The 20,544-nt window shown below is 37.5% G+C and overlaps 2 protein-coding genes across 8 annotated transcripts in view; one reads left to right on the top strand and one right to left on the bottom strand.

Annotated features, from left to right (window-relative positions):
- The window catches only part of LOC122530230 (segmentation protein cap'n'collar), a 99,004-nt gene that overhangs the window by 9,457 nt on the left and 69,003 nt on the right, over window positions 1–20,544 (bottom strand). For 6 of the 7 annotated variants that reach the window (XM_043657035.1, XM_043657019.1, XM_043657044.1 and 3 more), the window contains 2 exons: window positions 12,280–12,514; window positions 11,785–12,009 (listed from right to left, as the gene is read on the bottom strand). In XM_043657035.1, the coding sequence (XP_043512970.1) occupies window positions 11,785–12,009; window positions 12,280–12,514 (460 nt within the window). The remainder of the gene's footprint in view (window positions 1–11,784; window positions 12,010–12,279; window positions 12,515–20,544) is intronic. The other variant, XM_043657027.1, reaches the window with a different exon arrangement.
- On the top strand, window positions 8,064–11,507 carry LOC122530263 (ATP-dependent RNA helicase vasa). The gene is made up of 4 exons (XM_043657079.1): window positions 8,064–8,254; window positions 8,867–8,929; window positions 9,003–10,808; window positions 10,928–11,507. Exons 2-4 carry the CDS (start codon window positions 8,873–8,875, stop codon window positions 11,003–11,005), a joined length of 1,941 nt encoding a protein of 646 aa, XP_043513014.1. The 5' UTR covers window positions 8,064–8,254; window positions 8,867–8,872; the 3' UTR covers window positions 11,006–11,507.

Here is a 20,544-nt window from a genome sequence, read left to right as displayed (position 1 = left end):
GTAACTACATAAGTATGCAGCCGACAGTCATTCGTACTTTCACCGTTGTTCGTGGGTGTAGTTTTGCAAACTTATCTCGCGCGCGTTCATACGTAATTATCCCTTTTGTTTTGCTTATCCTCTGCAGGGTTGAAAAGGGCTTTCTTCTTCTTTATTTCAGCCCTTCGAATCTAAAAAAAAAAAAAAGAAAAAAAAAACAGAACGCATTCGCGCCTCCCGCCAACTCTGTTCAACTGTTACGATGCATCACGTGCGACAATGTTACGTTTTATCATTTTACATTTTCATCTGCGCGCTGCGACGCTCATCCGTAACCACCTGCGTCATCTTAAAATTCTCAAGGATGCACGTCGGTCGCTAAATTGCTGTCTCATGATGTAAGAGATCGAGGATGCGAGGTATTTTTACCGCGGTATTAACAATATAATAAAGAGCGTTCGTGTAGCACACAATTCGATCTAATAACTCACGCCGGTCGAATTATGGCGCGACAATTTTATACCGAAGCAGGTGCGTAAGCCATGGGTTTCTTAATATCTAAATATTCCATCAAGATGTCGAGCGTGTATCTTATCGTGCGAACGATAACGCTTTCAGGAAACGTAATCGCTTTCTAGGAAAGTCCGTTCACGCGCGTTCTTTTCTTTTCTTTTTTTTCTTTTTTTCTCAACTACTATGTTACAGAGTAAGGTACCATGAAAATTCATCTAGAAGCCTAACCGACTAACCGAGCTCCGCATGACTAAGCATCTCAAATATGGACGCGATATCTGTTCGCGGGCCTCGCCAAAGTGATAATAAAGTACACGCGGTCGCGCGCACGTAACTATTTATAGCTAGGTATGGTGCCCGGCATGATTTTGCATGACGCGCGACAATTTTGTTTTTGTTTCGAACGCTATCTTCTTCGAACGAGCGCATTTCGTAACGCGAATTGTATCGATTCTCCAGCGGCGATGTTATTTTTCACAGATAAACTCGCGCGATAAACCGCTAAACCGAGCGGGTCGAAAATAAAAGTCGAAAAAAGTAGAGAAACACGTTCGCCGACGCGCAGGTGTTAATTAATCACGCGATGTACGCGTATACAAATAAAGAAACGTTGCCAGTTTGAGACAGAAGAGCAAAAGATGACACACCTGCGTCGTCTGTTTGTAATATCGAGTCGAATTCAATAGCCGTATGCTAGTTAGCGTATGTGGAAGTATGCCACGCGGAATGTATGAAGAGTACGAGTATTACAAAATTGGAGCGGCAGCGCTTCGTTCCTTCGACGTTTCATGCCAGTGAAACTGTGCTCTTTAGCCGATAACCGTATCAATGTAATAACTTCGAATCGACGACCTACCGGCGACGTTTGTGATTTGAAACGAGAAGGGAAAAGAGGAGTCCGAGCAGAGAGAGAGAGAGATTAAAGTTGGAAGGAATGGCCGAAACGTTATCACGTGACTGCACGATAAATCGTACGATGTTGCATGAACAGATTGGTTCGTTTGTCTCATTAACGATCGTTGAAACTGTTTGACAAAACGGTACTATTAATTTTGCAATTAATAACGTTACTACGATTATTTTATATGATGGATGATCATCTTTTAACGAATGTGAAACTATTGTGCTCGAACGCTCGTCTTATTTTTTTTCAAATCTTAAAGCTGAAAACCTAGAAAATACTTACGAGAATCTGAAAAGAATGTATTTGTAATTATAAAAGTGTTAGATCTTTTAAATTCTTGTTGCTTAAAAGTTCACAGTAATGTTACTTTAATGTTACTTGTTAATGTACAATAATGTAAATTGTTACTTTAAGTTCGTTATTCTTCTATCCATGTAAAGGATACGTACGAGACTGCAGTCTCTCAGGTTATCAGGCCGGAACGTGTAAAATCGAGATTAAAGATAAGACTTTTAGTAGCGGTGATAAAATCAGAACTAATTGTCAACGTCGTGGTAAAATTTCAAAGTCGTATTACCCATTCTACAATTAACAATTACATATTAAACGAATTTATTAAGCAACTATATGAGTCACACGCTGTTAATTATTCTACTATCTGTATATTATTACTGCGGCCACTTTCAGCAATCGTACACTGTTAATTACTTTGCTATCTGTATACACTATTGCTACGAGCACTTTTCGCAGTGATAAACGAACAATAAACGCAATAAATGAAATTTTTCGCCAGACTTTTTTGGCTAATTTCAAATCGGCAAGAGGTCACGCTATATTTGAAAACGTGTCAAATATATATATATATATATATATATATATATATAGGATGAGATGATTCTTCGTCTGAAGCTCCTATTTAAATATTCATCGAGTAATAGATTAATACTTCTAAGCAAACACCTTAAATTGAAAAATTTTATTCATAGATGCCTGGCTTGCTTTTAAATTCTGTTGAAGGTACTTCATAAATTTTCAAACTCGCCACTTCGGAAAATAAAGTTTTTCCTTTATACCATATTTTCAATTTATCTTTTCGCGTAAAACCGTTCCCGTGTCGATCGATTCGTAATTATATAATCTTGCGTTTCGTCGCAACATTTTCTTTTTTTTTTTCAATTCCTTTTTTCGTTATCATCGGTCGTGAGCAATTTCAAGATATATAAATCGAGAACCAGGTATGTACTTACATACGTGTCGGTCATTGTATTTAGCCACCGTTCGCGAGACAGTCGAGTTTTGTCTGTCAAAATCCTTTTATCGTGCGTGACGATACTACATATGTTAAAGATAGGTGAATTGTCGAATCGCGTGATCTCGAGGGCAATGGTCACACGGAACAATAGCAATCTCTTTTGCGTATCGATAATTATTGAATAGCTTGTTTCTGTTGATGGAAATCGGCGATTAGAACCTATCGTGTTTACAATTGTTTAATCTATACCTAAGCAATCGTGGCTGTGAAAAATTGATAAACGTCGGATTTTATCGTTCTCGCGCTTTAATAATCCTATTAAAGAAGTGACGAAATCAGATGAGAAAGATGAAATCGGTCGGGAAGCTTTATGGAAAAATATTCAACGAAATAAAAATTTCGACACCAGATACTACGACTTGACCTATAAATTGCTGTTTACGCGATAGATAAATTCACTTTGAACCTGCTAATACTCGAGTCTTGAAAAATATAGATACGTAATTTCTATCATGAGCGTAAATTTGACAACCACTGCGTGAATGAGTTAGCCCGGGTAAACAAAGATCTCTGAGAATCGGCGGACTAAAATGATGTCACCTCGAGAGTATTATAGCTTCGCGTTCTACATATATACAATTAGTTTCGAACCGTTGACGTTGGAATATACGGTTAATTTATTTGTTATTCACCATCTTAGGTAACTGAATGTTACGGAAGATAATATACATGTTACATAAATTTGACTGAATCACAGAACGGAACTGTGACTCTGTTTCACAGACTTCCATTCACGTTATAGATCAATATTTGGATAACCGTGCCAATATTCCAGAGTACTCTAGAGCACTCTGCTATCAGATATAGTATCCCTTTCGCTTAGACGAAAAAAACTTTTACTAGGACCGCTATCAGATACATTTATAAATACATTTATCATTTAGATAGTCATCTAATCTGAAACGTCCAACGCCAAACTCTATAGAGATTACACTCGCGTACAATAGAATTATTCCCCGATCATTTAAATACTCGAAACGAGAACAATTCGACAAGAAAGTGAAACACATCGTGATTGCTTCAAGCTTCAAGTGAATTGAATTTTGTTGAAATTAAATCTGTCACAATGAAAAAAGAAGCACGCTCGAAGAAAGGACACGATTTTCCTGTATTCTATCTATGCAGAGCAAGTATGTATGTACGTATGTATGCATCTGGCTGACGAAACGAATCACCGGTAGAGCGAGTGAATCAATTTCGTTCTATTATTACGATTGGCTGACGAGATGTAATGGTAAAAGAAGGGAATGACTCACTTGCCGGCCTGTGACACACATATGCGAATACAGCCGCGTTCCCGCATGCACATGTGGCAATAGCCTAACCGTACGTGTCCGCGAAACTCGTTCGAGTCCTAGCTTTAAGGTATGGATAGCACAAGAGGATTGGTCGTGCTTCACCGCCGCGCCGCAGTCGCAGTAATCGCTCTATCTTCTTCTTCTTCTTCTTCTTCTTCTTCTTATTCTTCTTCTGTTACTCATCATCGTTCTTCCGATGTCCGGCGAATGCGTGCAATTTACGTTTTTTTTATGGCTAAACATACGGTATTAGCATACATCTCTTATCTTATCGTGCTACAATCTTAACGTCCACGAAATCGTTTCTCCCTTGCATTTTCGACCCGATCGCTCGCGCAACGCGCGTGCAGTTCCGATTTACTTCGCACTAGGAAATACAGGAATACGAAACAAAGTTCGCTCGACGCTCGATGGGTGGCATCGGTCTCGGGAGGCAAAATTTTGTCGTCATGAGAGTTGATTTTCAACTCTTAATGGTCATTATTTTGAACGTACGTTGTACGTCGCTCGTGTACAGTCCTATCTTTCTTCAAATCGATGATATTCAATCGAAAGTACATCCAATAATTTCTTTCTGGTATAACATGATGTATCGAGTCTTTGTTACGTCTTACGAACCACGTGTTGAAATGAACATAATGCGATCACGCTGGAAATAAACGATCCATCGCAATTTATATTTTCCTGTTTACATGTTTTCTTAGACTCTGGAATAGGTGTTATCGCATAACAAGGCATCTGAATATGTATATTCGTTGGATCGCGAAAATGTGTTTTTCGCGCTGACTGTTAATGGTGTTTAATTTATTCAATACTACCAAAATACTTCGTCGCTGTGTAAACAAATACTTGTTTGTTGTTAACTTGTCGGTCAATAATTTTGCTGCAGATTTCTTTTCTCGTGATAGCGCTAACGAAATCTCCAAATAGTTTATACAACTGTTGGATGACCAACCTGAACAATATATTGTAACAACAACAGTAACACATAACAACAACGACAATATTGTGACAACCCGCAAATACTGACAATGAGCTAGCAACAATCCACATAAAAGTGGATTGTGAATAGTTCGTCATAAGGGCAAGATCCAATAGTTGGTCATCTATGCTCCTTCCCTTTTCACTTGACGATGATAACCAAATATATAATATAAGAACATGCCTTAGACATTTGAGAGCATAAAACATTCTAAATCATTCTACATCACATTCAAGAGCATTAAACATTGTAAATCATTCTATGTCATTCTATTTCATACACAACCACGACTATAAGGGAATGAACTCTTCTTAACTCCATTACACAACTAATCCAACACAACTAACACGACGCTACCACAGAATTCTATGGTAATTGTTCAATAACTGCATTTAAAGCCATATATCCAAACACACAGATCGGCTGAATGATATTTAAATCAAAATTGTTTAGCATTTTGTAAAAAAAGTTGTCGATTCACGTCAATCATGAATATTTATCGTTTCAGTATTATTTTTATCATTTAATCGAATCAATCTACACACGTTTGTAAATGATTTTTACGTTGAATCTCACAAACTGTTCGGGCGATGGCTCGAGTATTCTGAACGTACTATTTTATATTTTTGTTTCAAAATCTCTGCTACGTCTTTATATTTTTTAATGTCATTTGTTGTTTCAATAAACATTTCTAAGAATGATTCATCGTGATGAACTGTATCATCTGGATATTCGGTTGTCCTTCGCGCATCTCAGAGTTATTGATGTACAAATGATTTCGAAGTTTATTTTACTACTATTCAAGGACTCGAAAGAACACAACTGTGTAGTGTACCATCTGAAACGGCCACCTCGACGTTAAAAAAGGATGCAGGTATAGTCTCTTCGAACTGCACGATCGGTTTAAAAATATATAAAACTCAGGGAAACATGGAGCTAATATTTCAAGTAGTGTCGTCTGGTTTTTTTCACTCCAAGGTTTGAGAAAGAGTGAAGAATGAGAGATGCCATAAATTAGGCTCTCTTTTATTCACTGAGCCAGAAAAGTATGTATTTCGCTAGTATTGGCAACATTGTTAGCTTCGTTAACCGTTTTAGTCTCGCTGCCTTAGGATAAAATTAATTTTTCTCTTTCACGTTGTTTCTTTGTGTCATCCATTGTCATTGATAAGTACACATGCTTGCTGCTTCTATCTGTCTGCACGAGTCAGCGTGTATGCATTTTTATGATAAACTGTATGATTCGAGACAAGCAGATTGATAACAGAAGTACGATCGCGGATTCATTGTCAATGACGTCAATTTCTACGATACACGGTTTCGTTTTACCATTACTCGGGTCGAGCGGTCTATGATTTAAACACGGAGTTCACGAGAAATTTGAGAATGTTCAAATGATAAAAATATATGTATTTTATTTCGTGTATATTTTCTACTTTATACTGAAATTTTAAATAATAGCCAATCGATTTTTATGAAACGTAGGAATAATTGATGAATTACAAATTCTACTTGATATTTAAAATCGTATATACACGAAATAAAATTTTTCTTCAAACTTGAAATCGTACGACTTTGCGTTTGTTTAATATGCATACAATTAGGTATAACTGCCTTTTTGTTAAAGATAAGAACGTAAGAGCACACGGGTTCTAATTGTGTGTTATTATTGATTAAACAGAAAAAGAACTCGACGATAATTTCTTTCAGCGGTGAAGTTTATAAAAAATTACTTTAAAGAACGAAGAAAATTATAAATCATAAATTCTAACGTTGTGATAACATCAGTATAAAAAATTATGATGTGAGTAATTACGTAATTAATAAAAAAAGAGAAATTTATATACGTATTTTTCTGATACTAAATAGTTTCTAACATTGTTTGTTATCTTAAGTATCCTTGAAACAATGTGAAAAAAAGAAAATTAAACTAGAAAGGTGTTACGATCTTATCTATTCTTTGAATCGTACGCTCACACCACATATTTGTAAACATTACAATAGACGTGTGTAGGTAATTCGTATTTGTGCAAATATTCACGAAGGGACAGCATTATTACATAAATCTGTTGTATAAGGATCGAAGTTCGATTTATACTTTTATACTTTTAAATGTAAACGAAAATATGACGATAAAAGATTTAATTAACAATTCTGCACGATCATTACGACGAATTAAAAATTTTGCATCTATTAAATAGTTAATGCTATGTAAAAAATGCTATGTAAAAAAAAAGTAAAGAATAAATAAATAAATCTTCGTCTGAACAGTGTGTCGTTCCTTTTTACATTTATGTACGCATTTTTTTTTTTAAATAATTTTTTATTATAATTTAGAAACATGAACCAATTAATCATGTGATACGTAATATAATTATAATTCTGAAATCAATCATGATTATTTATTAACTTGGCATTCTTTGACGATACCAGTAGAATTGACCGACAGGAAATTTACAACTACATTGTGCGAGAACTTGACCTTGAATACTGTTGGTCTTTTATCTGAAGCGATGTTTGCACGGTTTTTCCGTATTTCTAAGTGAAATGTTAGATAGATATAAAATCGATTTAATCTTTCACTGATTCAAAAACTTGTACAAAAAACAATATAATTTTTTTCCTGTTATAATAATATAACATGGAACATAATTTTGAATGTGATATTATTTGACAATATATTGCAAGAAATAAACTAGATTATTGGAAGTGATGAACATTTCTTTCTTATAATACTATAATAATTTTGTGACAATCAAAAAGTCAACCAACAATTATAAACAATACAAAAAGTTGTTATCATTAGAAATTTTCGAAAGTATTATACTACTCATTTGCATGAGAATTACGTTGCTCCTTTTTGTTTCGCCAATCCTCCAGTAAATTTTTCACCAAAAACATAACGTCTTCAACAAAATTTCTCCATTTCAAATGAGTACGTAATTTACATAAACGAGAATGATGTAGGTTCGTTGATGTCTAGGTACGATACTGGCCGAGTTACACGCAGTGCGCAAGGCGCCTGCGCACTGCTTGAAAACTCGATAGCTGATTCGTGCGAATCGTTCTCCTTCAAGTTGGCTGCTCTGTCAGCTCTTTGTTCATAGTAGCAACGGTTGAACACTGTCAGCGTTTGCACTCTCACGGTTGACCGGTCTCATTCGTATTTCGGCGGTTAAGAAGGAAGATATTCTGTTACACTGATCTGCCCGATTCTTCTCGAATAGAAGGACTTTCGTTTGTATTCTTTTGTCGACGATCAAGACGTAAGTACCGTTAAATTGAGCTAATTTTGTTTGCGCGCAGTCACAATACCGATCAGCCCTGCTTGCCGGTAATCGTGTTTTCTCCTACCGATATGCACGTGCCAACGTTTCCTGCGCGCTAAAAAATCAATATATACTCGATTGCTACTGAATGTCATTTCTACAGAGTTAAACAAAACAATTTCGGGAGGGACAGGGATCAATATTGTTCGCATAATTACTGGCTCGTGTTCTTCCAAACGAACGTTTTGCACTAACGCATTCTAGCAAAACGGTAATACGAGAGGGCACTCGCGGATTATTTGGGTCAAAGAGAAAAAAAAAAAGCAGAGCAAACTGCTTTGTTTTGTAACATTCTTTTTGTTGAATCTTGTGTACATGATTGATATTCTTTCGAATTACACTTTGAACTGATGCCCCGTATAAACTGGTTTCGTTAATAGTAGAAAATATTTTGCAATTTTTTTTCAAGGTAAACCTAATTTTAATTTTCTTTTAAAATATATCTTATAATGTTGTTGTTAATCTGAATTATTATTGTTTGTTATGTAAAAGTTTTCGATTCTTACTGCAAAACAGAACTGTAATGTAAAAAATTAAATTTTCTTTTAGGACACGATGAATGACACATGGGGTCAGAACTCTTCTTATTCCAACAAAAACACTCAATTTTCTGTAAGTGTTCAAGCTTTTTTGATATTGCAAGCAATTTCTGCCAGTAAGTGATTGTTGTCAATTGTTTACTTAGTACAACGAAGGTGGGCGTAGCTATGGAAAAGGACGTGGTTTTATAATACCGAATAACAATAATGAGGACAACTACAGCGTGGGCAATAAAAGCCACAATCCTTTTGGAGACGATGAAGACAATGATGGTAATAACTGGACATACAATGACGACAGTAACGATGATTTTAGGACAAATGATAGAAAAGGAAGATGGGGAGAAGGAAAAGGCAAAGGAGGTAACAGTAAGGGAGGAGGAAGAGATAGAGACAGCGGCAAAGGAGGAGGATTTAGAAGTAGAAACGAACATTCCAATGATAATCGTAATTATAGAAAGAATAATGATTATGACAACGATTATAATGGCGATGATCAAAATGACGGAAATGATAAACGGAGAAGAAATTTCAATAGGGACGATAACAACGACGATATGGAGGAACCGCAGAAACCTAAAGAACACTACGTTCCACCGGACTTGCCCGCCGACGAAAGAATGTTGTTTGAGAATTGTGTCGAAATGGGCATCAATTTCGACAAATACGACTTCATTGAAGTTAACGTGAGTGGAGAGAACGTACCTCGGCCGATAGAATGTTTCGAGGCAGCCGGTCTTAGAAACATTGTTTTAGAGAACATAAAAAAGTCAGGGTACACAAAAGTCACTCCAGTGCAGAAACATGCCCTTCCGATTATAATGAGCGGCCGAGATTTAATGGCCTGCGCACAAACAGGCTCAGGGAAAACTGCTGCTTTTGCGGTTCCCATTATAAATATGTTGTTGGCAAGGAATGCCGAACTAGTTGTGACTTCTTCACACTGTGAACCGCAAGTCGTTATAGTATCGCCTACTCGGGAGCTTACTATACAAATATGGCAGCAGATTGTCAAATTTTCACTGAACTCAATTTTAAAGACTGTAGTTGTATATGGCGGAACATCTATCAATCATCAAAGGGGAAAGCTTTCCGCAGGTTGCCATATACTCGTAGCAACACCTGGAAGATTATTGGACTTTGTAGAAAAAGGGAGAATCAAGTTTTCTTCTTTGCAGTTCTTTGTCCTGGACGAAGCCGATCGTATGTTGGACATGGGATTCTTACCTGACATTGAAAAGATTGTAGATCACGATACAATGGTACCACTGGGTGAAAGGCAAACGTTAATGTTTTCTGCCACTTTCCCGGACGAAGTGCAATACTTGGCGAAACGATTTTTAAACAATTATTTGTTCCTGGCGGTTGGTATAGTGGGTGGAGCTTGTTCCGACGTGGAGCAAAACTTTTACGAGATTCCCAAGAACAAGAAGAAAGATTTGCTCAGAGAAATCTTAGAAAGGGAAAACGACGCTGGTACATTAGATGGTACATTGGTGTTTGTTGAAATGAAGAAGAGAGCAGACTTTATTGCAGTTTTCTTATCCGAGAATAATTACCCCACCACCAGTATTCACGGCGATCGATTACAACGACAAAGAGAAGAAGCACTGGCTGATTTTAAAAGTGGAAGAATGTCCGTTTTAGTAGCCACAGCTGTTGCCGCCAGAGGCTTGGACATAAAAAATGTATCGCACGTTATAAACTATGATTTGCCAAAGGGAATCGACGAGTATGTTCACCGAATCGGTAGAACTGGCCGTGTAGGAAACCGAGGAAGAGCGACTTCTTTCTTCGATCCTGAGGATGATGCACCGCTGCGAGGCGATCTTGTCAGAATATTGAAACAGGCAGGGCAACCTGTTCCAGACTGGATGATGGGTGGAAACGCGAGTAGAAACTTTATGCCAGGGAAAGGTACAAGCAAATTCGGCGGCGCAGATATTAGAGGGGTATGTATACTTTTAACTATGTCTTTGTTACAACTTCACAGTTCTATAATACACGTGTATTAACAATGCAATAACAGTAGTAACCAAGAAATGAACAATATGTATCTGTTTGTATATAGTTTGGAGCGACCGAAGATGAGTATGGCGAAGAATCGTTCATGCCATCCACGGCAAATGAACCAGAGGAAGCGTGGTAGGAAGTCACTCGGTTCTTTTTTCTTTTGTTTCTTTACTTTTTTTGTATTACTGTTAGCAACATTCTTTACTCGTTAAGTCGGAGGTACAAATAGTTTTCTATTCATTGAAACTTTATTTAACGTTAGTCAATGTTGATGATCAAGGAGATTAACAAGCGATAGCGACTTGTCTTTTTTTAAATAACGATTAGTGTCTTATTTAAGTGAAACAGACTGGATTATGTACCTCTTTAGAAACGTAAGTTATATTTGAGATAATATAATGTTAATTTTGTTGATCTGGCGAGTTTAACTTCAAGACATGATGCGTAATTTGCGAAGAAAGACAGCTGTAAATGCAGCTTGTACTGTATCGATCGTACAAATATTAGTTTTATAAGAACAAATTATAAGCTTATGATGAACACGTAAAAACAATGTTTTATTTTATAAAATGGTAGTCTAAACAGTTATGTTAAGTGTTTTGTACGTTCTTTTTATAATAAAAAAAGTTATAATGAAATAGTACCTTATTTTGAATATTTTTTAGTCTTGACACATAAGTTGCAGAATTTTACAATAACTCGTAGGATGCAACTTTTTACAATACAGAGGTGAATCTGTTTAGTATAAAAATTGTTTCATTCGTATTTAAGTATTTTTCAAATAAACAACGTTGTTTCATACCAGTATGTAATGTCGTGGATAATGAAAATTGTCATGTATGATTAAAAACACAATTCTTTCGCGATTTAAAAAGTACAATCAAGCTGAAATGGTGAAAAAAATGTGGTACATACCGTCGTTCATTGCCATGTCCATCAGATGTAAATCCTCGTCATTTAATAGAGATGAAAGGAAACCATCGGTGGTTTGATTGATCGAGTCAGAAGTTGGAGTATGGTAGTACATCATATCTGCCGGCTCGGATTTATAAGCTGCTCCACTTTCTGCGCCCATCGGTTCGCTACTGTTTGTTAAATTCATTGACGTAGCCACGGCTGAACCCAGATTCGACGACCCACCTGTGGCAATTAGTATTTTAGTTCCAAGAGATTAGGTAAAAGTTAAAGTTCAGTTTTTTTCTTTAAGTTGCCAAGTGTACTATTAAATATATATATATATAATAAACACTTTCTAAAAATTTCATTATTTCTCTAGTAATTCCGTCAGAACAGAAGAAAGGAAACAAAAAGTTTGGCATTGATTGAGGGAACAGGTACACGTTTCAAATTATTTGACTCGTTAAATCGATGGAGATGAACTGTGAACTGTTTAATGCAAAGTATACTCACCCACATTGTGATACGGACTGGTGGAATTGAGATCGCCCACCGGTGGTGCCAGAGTGGCATTGTGAAGTAATACGTTGCGTTGCGCTTCATAATGACTGTGACTTATACCGTGCCCTGGGTATCCAGGATGTGCAGGATGTGCAAAATGGTCTGGTGCACCGGGCAGCGACAAAAGAGATGCTAGATCTTGCCACCGTTGTTCCATGCTCATTGCACGCATGAATGGCATGCGACCCTGAAGTATACATACACGAATTACAAATCAAAGCATTTAAAAAAAAAAAAAAGGTAAAAACAGTCAATTCGTACATTTATTTCCTATCAATCTGAAACGAAATCTGTGCACCTTAACAATCACGCCCTCTTTATATCGCATTGTCATTGATTCATCTACCTATTCATCCGAACTGTCACGACTACAAAATTCCGCGGCTATCGACTGTCAAATCTCGAATCGGTGGATGTTGAAATTCCAGCAAGGTAGAAACCCTGCTGATCGCGTAGGTGTTGGCCACACACGTGAGGAGACGGCCAAGATATTAATGACTTATGGTATACCACGTGTCAAGTGTATCTTCTCGATCATGCAACAATGTATCACGATCGAGCGTCAAATCGAAACCACAACGCGTCAAGCATGGTAATTACAAGGAAGAAAATTTTTTATCCAAAGGGCAACGCTTTTATTTTCATAAAAGGCGTCGAATCGACTCCCAATCGTATGAAAGTACGAAAGCTGTGAAATTTAATTCGCTCGATTCTAATTAAACGCCGTCTTTTTTTTTTTTTTTTTCGTTTGTCTGTTTTGTTGCAGTCCCTAGGGTTTTAGGTTGCTCCTAATACCTGCATTTAACATTGAGAAAAATTTTGAGTAGTATGATTAGTGATTTAAATTTATTTAGTTTTGATGGGGTTTAGTTTGTGCAGGAGAAAAATTTTCAAAAACCACAACGCAGTTTCTTGAGTGAGAATTCATGTGTTGTGAGTTTTAGTTTTTGTTGTCTCGAATGGTAACGTGTTTGGGCAGTTTCGTTCTTATTTTTAGCGGGATTTCTTCTATATTGTAGTTTCCTATGGCCTTGATTATAGTGTTTTCGTGTTCTGGATGATATGCTTTTTGTATAGAGTTGCGTATGTACTCTTCTATTGTGTAAGAAAATATTGTAAAAATTGTTACGAAGGAAATACAATACTGCTGGAAAGGAATAGTAGAAACTTATGGGTGTTTTGTTTAAACTGTTTCATTAAAACCCATCGAAATTACTGTTGCATCGTTATACCGTATACTGTTTGTACAATGACAATGTTCAGTTATTATTCTTTCTCTGTAATTGTAAAGTTTCTCAATTTTCAATGTGCCAAATTTTTCTTTCTACGTGTGTGCTAAATTCGCTTGGCCAGTAAACGAAAAGATTACTGTCGGTGTCACCACAGTAATGACCGATGACAAGGCACTTGACCAGTATTTTTAATTGATCAGACGTAATAAAACAGTACGAGTTTTTGGTTCGCACGACGCGTAATAAACAGTTGTAATATCGAGCACGATAAATCCGTTGGAGTGTCGGAGAAGTGTTAAAACGGCGCGCGTAAGTGCGGTAGCGGCCACTGGCGCTTAATGCACTGTTTGGTATTGTCGCTAATGCATCGGGACGGGCAAGAAGAAGATGAATAGGGAAGCTGGCGCGCGGCGTAGAGCCGCGGATCCGGCGCGATTGTTGCCTCGGTCGCATCAATCAGTCGCCGGTGCAATCTGTCGAGCGCGACGCCTTTAAGGTGATTCTCGCTTGTCAGCGCATCTGTCGGCTGTAGGCCGCGAAAATGTAGGACGAGACGTTTGTTCCGCGACGATTTGCCCTGCCAGCGCGGCTTTTCTAATGGCCGCGGCTTTACGCTCCTTCTGTTTCGATCGCGACGCGCTCATGATTGAGCCCGCTACGCTACGCGAAAAAAAGAAAAGAGAGAGAGAGAGAGAACTCCGACTGCATTTATATACCGTTTCCAAGAACACCGCTGAGAGAATTTGACACGCGCACACCGTGCTTAAACAATTTCTCACGGTCTTTCTGGCACGCACTCGATTTTCGGCTGCTGCATCCCCGTTTGCCAATCGTTTTATCGCTTACTTACTATGTACGTTTACTGTACAACGTTTCGCTACGGTTCTGATTTTTTGGCTCGCGCGGAAGAAACAATTAAATGTATATACATATATAAACAATTAATAAAAAATTTATATAATTTAATGGAAATTAAATAAGGAAATTAAAATTAATAACAATAAATTAAAGTGCCAGCAATAGCGGTTAAATATTATATTATAAGTTATTGATTTATAAATTTTATTAAAGTAAAAATAATTGTTATATTAAATTTATTAATCTTAGGTGAAATTTAAATTAACATTAATAATATAAATTTTTATATTAAAATATACATTAAAATTGAATGTTGTATTAAAATATACATTAAAATTGAATGTTGTATTAAAATATACATTAAAATTGAATGTTGTATTAAAGTATACATTAAAATTGAATATTATATTAAAATATATATTAAAATATATTAAAATTCGTTTGTCGATCTCTACCAATAGAAAACCAGCGTTGTTTTATCGAGAAATATGAAACAAAACTCAAGCTAGCTGACTTTTCGGACACCCATAATATCCACATATATACATACATACGTACATACATACATATATACGTGTCAAGAGTGATCTTCAAATATTGCGTGCGTTTCTCCGCTACTGGCGCTTATGATTTATGCATCAATGTAATATATATACATATATATATACGCATAGATACACGCATCTGGCAGTAGAGATTCCGTCACAAGCTGCATATGAATCCGCGAGACCGCGAGGAAAGAGATCCGCGAGCGAACAGATGTTTGAAACGAGCTGTCGAGGACTCGCTAGTTTCTTCCGAGCTCTCTCTTTTTCCTTCCTTCGTCTTCCTTTTCTTCTGTCTTTCTCCACGCCGTAAATTCCAATCTTCACGCTTTTAATCCTCGGATATTCGAATCAAAATTATTCGATCTATTTATACTTCGAGATCAAAGTTATTCCATCTATTTTTATTTCATTATTCTATCCATCAAAATTATTCCATCTATTTATATTTCGAGAGTCTTTCTCTCTCTCTCTCCTTTCTTCCTTCCTTTTTCTTACATATGTCCATTTTCTTTTTCTGTCTTTCTCTTCTTCGCGTTTTTTAGTCCTTTCGACGAGTTCGCTCCTTCTCTTCCTAGATATTCGAATAAGAAATATTCTCGAATTCATTCAATCGATTTATCTATTTTTTTTTTTAGTTAATCTCTCCAAGTTAATTTCATTCCATTATTTCGTCCTTGCGTGCGTGCCAAAGAAAACAAATGTCTATTTATCTTCCTTCTCCCTCCCCCTGCCATCGTGTAATCTCACGCATTCCAGGTTGACGCAATCGATCGAAATCAGAAGGCACGACAGCGATCCAACCAACTACCATATCCGATACCTGCCACAGCATCGTTTACCCTAACGTCCCTTCGATCCTTGATCGCTTACCTACTTTTTACCATCGGCGCGTCGTTCATGTTTTCGTACGTGACTTCCAGCCGAGGCTCGTTTCCGTCACGAAAGTTGTGAATCAAAATATTGAGGGGATAGGCGGATTCAATCCCTCGCGCTTTACAGCCTATAAAAAAATATTTTGTCTCTCCGTATCCTCTTCGTAGTTTCTTCTCCCGTTGTTAATCTTCGTTCGTTGCCGGCGTAAATGAAATTTCGACCGAAAATCTCCGCCAACGAAGGGAAGGATATTTACAAAAATCACGGTAGAAACTGTCAGAATACGCCGATATGGTAGGAAACAATAACTGCGCTAATTGGATGTCACGCGACATCTCTGCTGAACTACCTTTACTATTTATTCTTCCAGAACATTTCTTTTTAAGCTCAACTTACTTGTTTTGCCTTACTTACAAGTTACAGATATTAGACGTAAAGGGAACGCTGGTGTAACATAGACCTAGTGCTTAAGAGTATATATGATATTGAATTATTTAATAAAGAATAACAGAAAATTATTTTCTAGAAAAATCACGAAATCGTACCAATCGTACTATACCCGCGCGTACTATCAAACGCAGAATTATCCTTACTGTTTAGGAGAAGCGAGGAGAAGCTCGATGATTGCGCAAAGAGGGAAATTCGTTTCACACATCCCGGACAGCTCATACCGCGACGCATTATGTATTTCACAGTGCATAAGTCCAGCAGCTGTTTGGAATCTCTGTCGGAACGGAACGGAACTGTGACGCCCCGTCGCGTTTCTTGGATCTTGGTGAAAATTGCTCGATCGTTTGGTACGTACGCCTCGAGAGCTCGGCTGAAAAAACTGGAGACTTTCCTTATAGAACGGTCGCGTCGTGCGGAAAAAAAAAAAGAGAAAAAAAGAAGAGAAGAAAGAAAACGCGAAAATAATTTTCTCCCGGATGGAGATTTGTCGCGAACGAATTCCTCCAGTCCCCGACAAAAAGCGCTACAAGCTTGCGCTAACTTCTTTATCGACCGCGCTCTGCGAGAAAAAAAAAGGGAGATTTGAAACGAATTGGTATTATCGTTTAACGCAAATTGCCAGATCGTGCGGGCAAGATAAAGAAAAAAAAATCGATATCCGTCGTTGAAGCGAGTAGTTGACTTTTGTAAGAAATTCAAATGAAGAGATAGCGCGCGAAGAACAATACTTCTCCGTTTATTTCTGTTGAAACTGTTACAAACGTTTCCTCGAAATAACTATGGGGTGGCCACTGAAAAAAACTGAAGGGTTCATGGTGGTCATTTGTCACAAATAATAAAATCCATTAACCTCTTGTATAACAGTAACTGGTTTGCGGACCATAACGAGTGACCAAGCCGTATACAACAATTCGTCTTCTTTCTTGAATTCATCGGCATATCACTGGATAGAAATGACTAAGAAGTAATAAATTTACTATTTGTTTTGCCTTACTTAAAACTGAGAAAATATTGCGATTTTGGGCCAAATATTCCCGACAGCGCGAGAGGTTAATTGGAAAAAAATCCATTAATTATGTTTCCAAATGAAATAATAAAAAATTAAAAAAAAACACGTGTTTGTAAAAGTTATTTTTGTCTTTCAGTGACCAGCCTGTACATACGCGTATGCGAGGCTGAATGAAACATCGCTATCACGGCGCAATCGGCACGTCGATCCGATTTTGTTTTCTCAACATCGATTCCGAGAGGCTTATTATGCAAATCTCTGATTATCCGACGAATATATCGAAAGATGAGATGTCAACTTGCAACCGGGAATGAATGGAATTTGCGCAATCGTCGACTGCTGTTTCGAACGATTATCCGACCCGAAAGGAGGAGCCTCGAGTTCGTAGTTAACCGAATACAATAACCCCGGCGCAAAGTGTGTATCTACTATCGACGAAACGTGCAGTAATTAAAGATACGCGGGGAGAAATGCACGCGCATTACGCTACGGGTCGGCAACGGGCACACTCTCCTGGCTAATGGGCCAAGATATTAATTATGATTCATTCAGATAGTCATCAGATTAATGCACGCTGGCATGGGTTACCATCCTGGCAGCGGAGGCTCGCGCCGAGCCGCCAAGTTCTTCGAGAGTATCGCCACAAGTGCATCCTAATGCCTCGGCCCGTCTCCCTCTTACCTTGCCGGCCTCTCATTTCCATATTACATACCTCGTTTCTCTTATTAATTTCGTCTTACGGCTCAGCTCGCGCTCGCGATCCAGCATACTTCGCCGTCGCTATCTTCCAGATACCGTGGACTCGAGGAGCCCTCTCTCACGATCTCTCCCTCTTCTCTCTGTGTCTTTCCTTTATCTCGCCACATCATCTCCGTCTCCTTGTCTCCTTGTCTCTCGAGACTTGTCTCGCGCGAGCAACAGCTCCGCAGCTCCGTAGTTTTCTCTCTCGTCTCTCTCTTCAATGCGTAACTCGATGTTGCGTGTAAATATTATGGAAAGTCCAAGGATACTTGGAGGGCTCTTGTCCGCCGCTCAAGGTTCTAAGCAAATATCCAAGTGGCACGGCAAATAACGCGCCGCCGCCGCTCGCCACCGCTCTGCTGGCTGATCCAACGCGCGGGACAGATGCATCCGAGTCCGCGAGTCCGTCAATCACCGGTCAAAGGTCGTCCAGGACTTTCATAATCCATCGATGACTAGCCGCCAGCTTGTTTAACTTTGTTGTGCCGTTGTGTCGGACACAATGCTGCGTGAGGTGTCGGATGACACCGGCTTCACGCGTTTAGTATTTGCTCAATATTTTTTATTCTTTTTTTTTTTTTTTTTTTAAGAAGACTCTATTTGGCCTTCTTAAAAGCGAAGGAAATTTACAGATCATGATAAATAAAAGTCCTTGCTGGAAGTTTCTCGCAATTGTGCTTCTAAACATAAACGTGCGAATCAATTTACGTCAGAGAGAGAAAAAGTATATATAAATAGTAACAAAGGGTCGCAAAGAAATAATTCTTTCAACAACTTTCTTGCATTGTGTTTGCAAAAGGGGTAAAAGTTTGCCACTGCGTGAATCACTTGCTTTTTTCTTTTTTTTTTTTGAACTTGCCAGCGCCAGGAGATATTTAAATCGTTCTACACTTATGTTTGTGTTTTCCATCAGCGCCCCGGGGGCTGCGGCTGTAATTACTATTGCACTCTGATGCGCTCAAGTTCTCTCTCTCTCTCTCTCTCTCTCTCTTTCGCAAGCGGATCATAAACTCGCTTTTTGTAATTCCCGCTCGCCTGATTTTTTTATTATTTTATTATTTTACTATTTTTTACACTTTTACTGTTATTCACTATTATTATTTTACTATTTTTTACACTTTTACTGTTATTCACTATTATTATTTTACTATTTTTTTACACTTTTACTATTATTTACTATTATTATTTCACTATTTTTTACACTTTTTCTATTATTTACTATTATTTTACTATTATTTATTATTATTTACTATTATTACTTTACTATTATTTACTATTATTACTTTACTATTATTACTTTACTATTATTTTACTATTATTTACTATTATTACTTTACTATTATTTTACTATTATTTATTATTATTACTTTACTATTATTTTACTATTATTTACTCTTATTACTTTACTATTATTATTTTACTATTATTTTACTATTATTTATTATTATTATTACTTTATTACTATTTTACTATTATTTACTATTATTACTTTACTATTATTTTATTTTTTACACTTTTACTATTATTTATTATTTATTTACTATCATCACTTACTATTATTTACTATTTTTTGTTATTTTACTATTGCTCTCAGGCTCGTTTCTGAACTGCGTCGAGGAAGATCCTCGACGTTCCGAGACACGAAATTTGTGCTCGAACCAGAACGCGATAAAACGACGAAGCTATGTCGGGCCCGGGCTGCTAGGTTAAAGACACAAAGGCGACACTAGAGGCTCACAAAGGGTAAATGGGCGACAATTTGTAAAGATTGCCCACTTAATTAGGACTTAAAGTCTCTGGGAGGTCCTTGTTCCTGCCCCTGTCAAAAAACCGCGGACAGTTTCAAGGCTTTTATCCTTTCACCGTCGGAAATGGAAATATTTTCACTGGAAAGCCATCGAGTACCTGTCCGATCCCTCAAGCGGGTCGATACCTGCAGGCCTCACGTTCTGTGGTTAAACTTCTAGTTTCCGTAGACACGGGAATCGTGGGACTTTCTACAGTTTCGAACGCGTCGTTCATCCTCGCGAATTTTCAACGAATTTTCAAAGTGAAACAATACAAAAGAAAAGAAAAATTTCACCCAAGTGTCGACCCAAACATTTCAACCCCTTGACGTACAATAACGTCATGCGTTTCCTAAAAAGAACTTTTTTTCATTAATTAATATTAACAAGTATAAAAATCACCTTTGTCAAGTCGCACGCAAATGTTGAAACGAAGAATAGATATCGTTTTCGTTTTCTCGAATTTCATTTATTATTAATTCGTGCGTCAAGCGGTTGAGAGGAAGTCAAGACTCTAGCTGTTAACAAAACTTTTGTTACCCCAGCCTCGTTTCTTTTCGTCAACGATGAGAGGAAACTGGTGTACAGTGTTGAAACGTACCTTCGTTCGAGCGTGTTCCCTCAGTCGCTTTCGTGTTTCCGAGATTGCATAGCTGGCGGAAATTAATTCAAATCTCGCGTGTTTCCCGCGCAAAAGGGAAAAAGAGAAGAGAAAAAAA

Source organism: Frieseomelitta varia, unplaced genomic scaffold (assembly GCF_011392965.1).
Source record: "Frieseomelitta varia isolate USP_RPSP 00005682 unplaced genomic scaffold, Fvar_1.2 scaffold_134, whole genome shotgun sequence".
Classification (NCBI taxonomy): Eukaryota; Metazoa; Arthropoda; class Insecta; order Hymenoptera; family Apidae; genus Frieseomelitta; species Frieseomelitta varia.
This window is presented reverse-complemented; position numbering and strand designations above follow the sequence as displayed.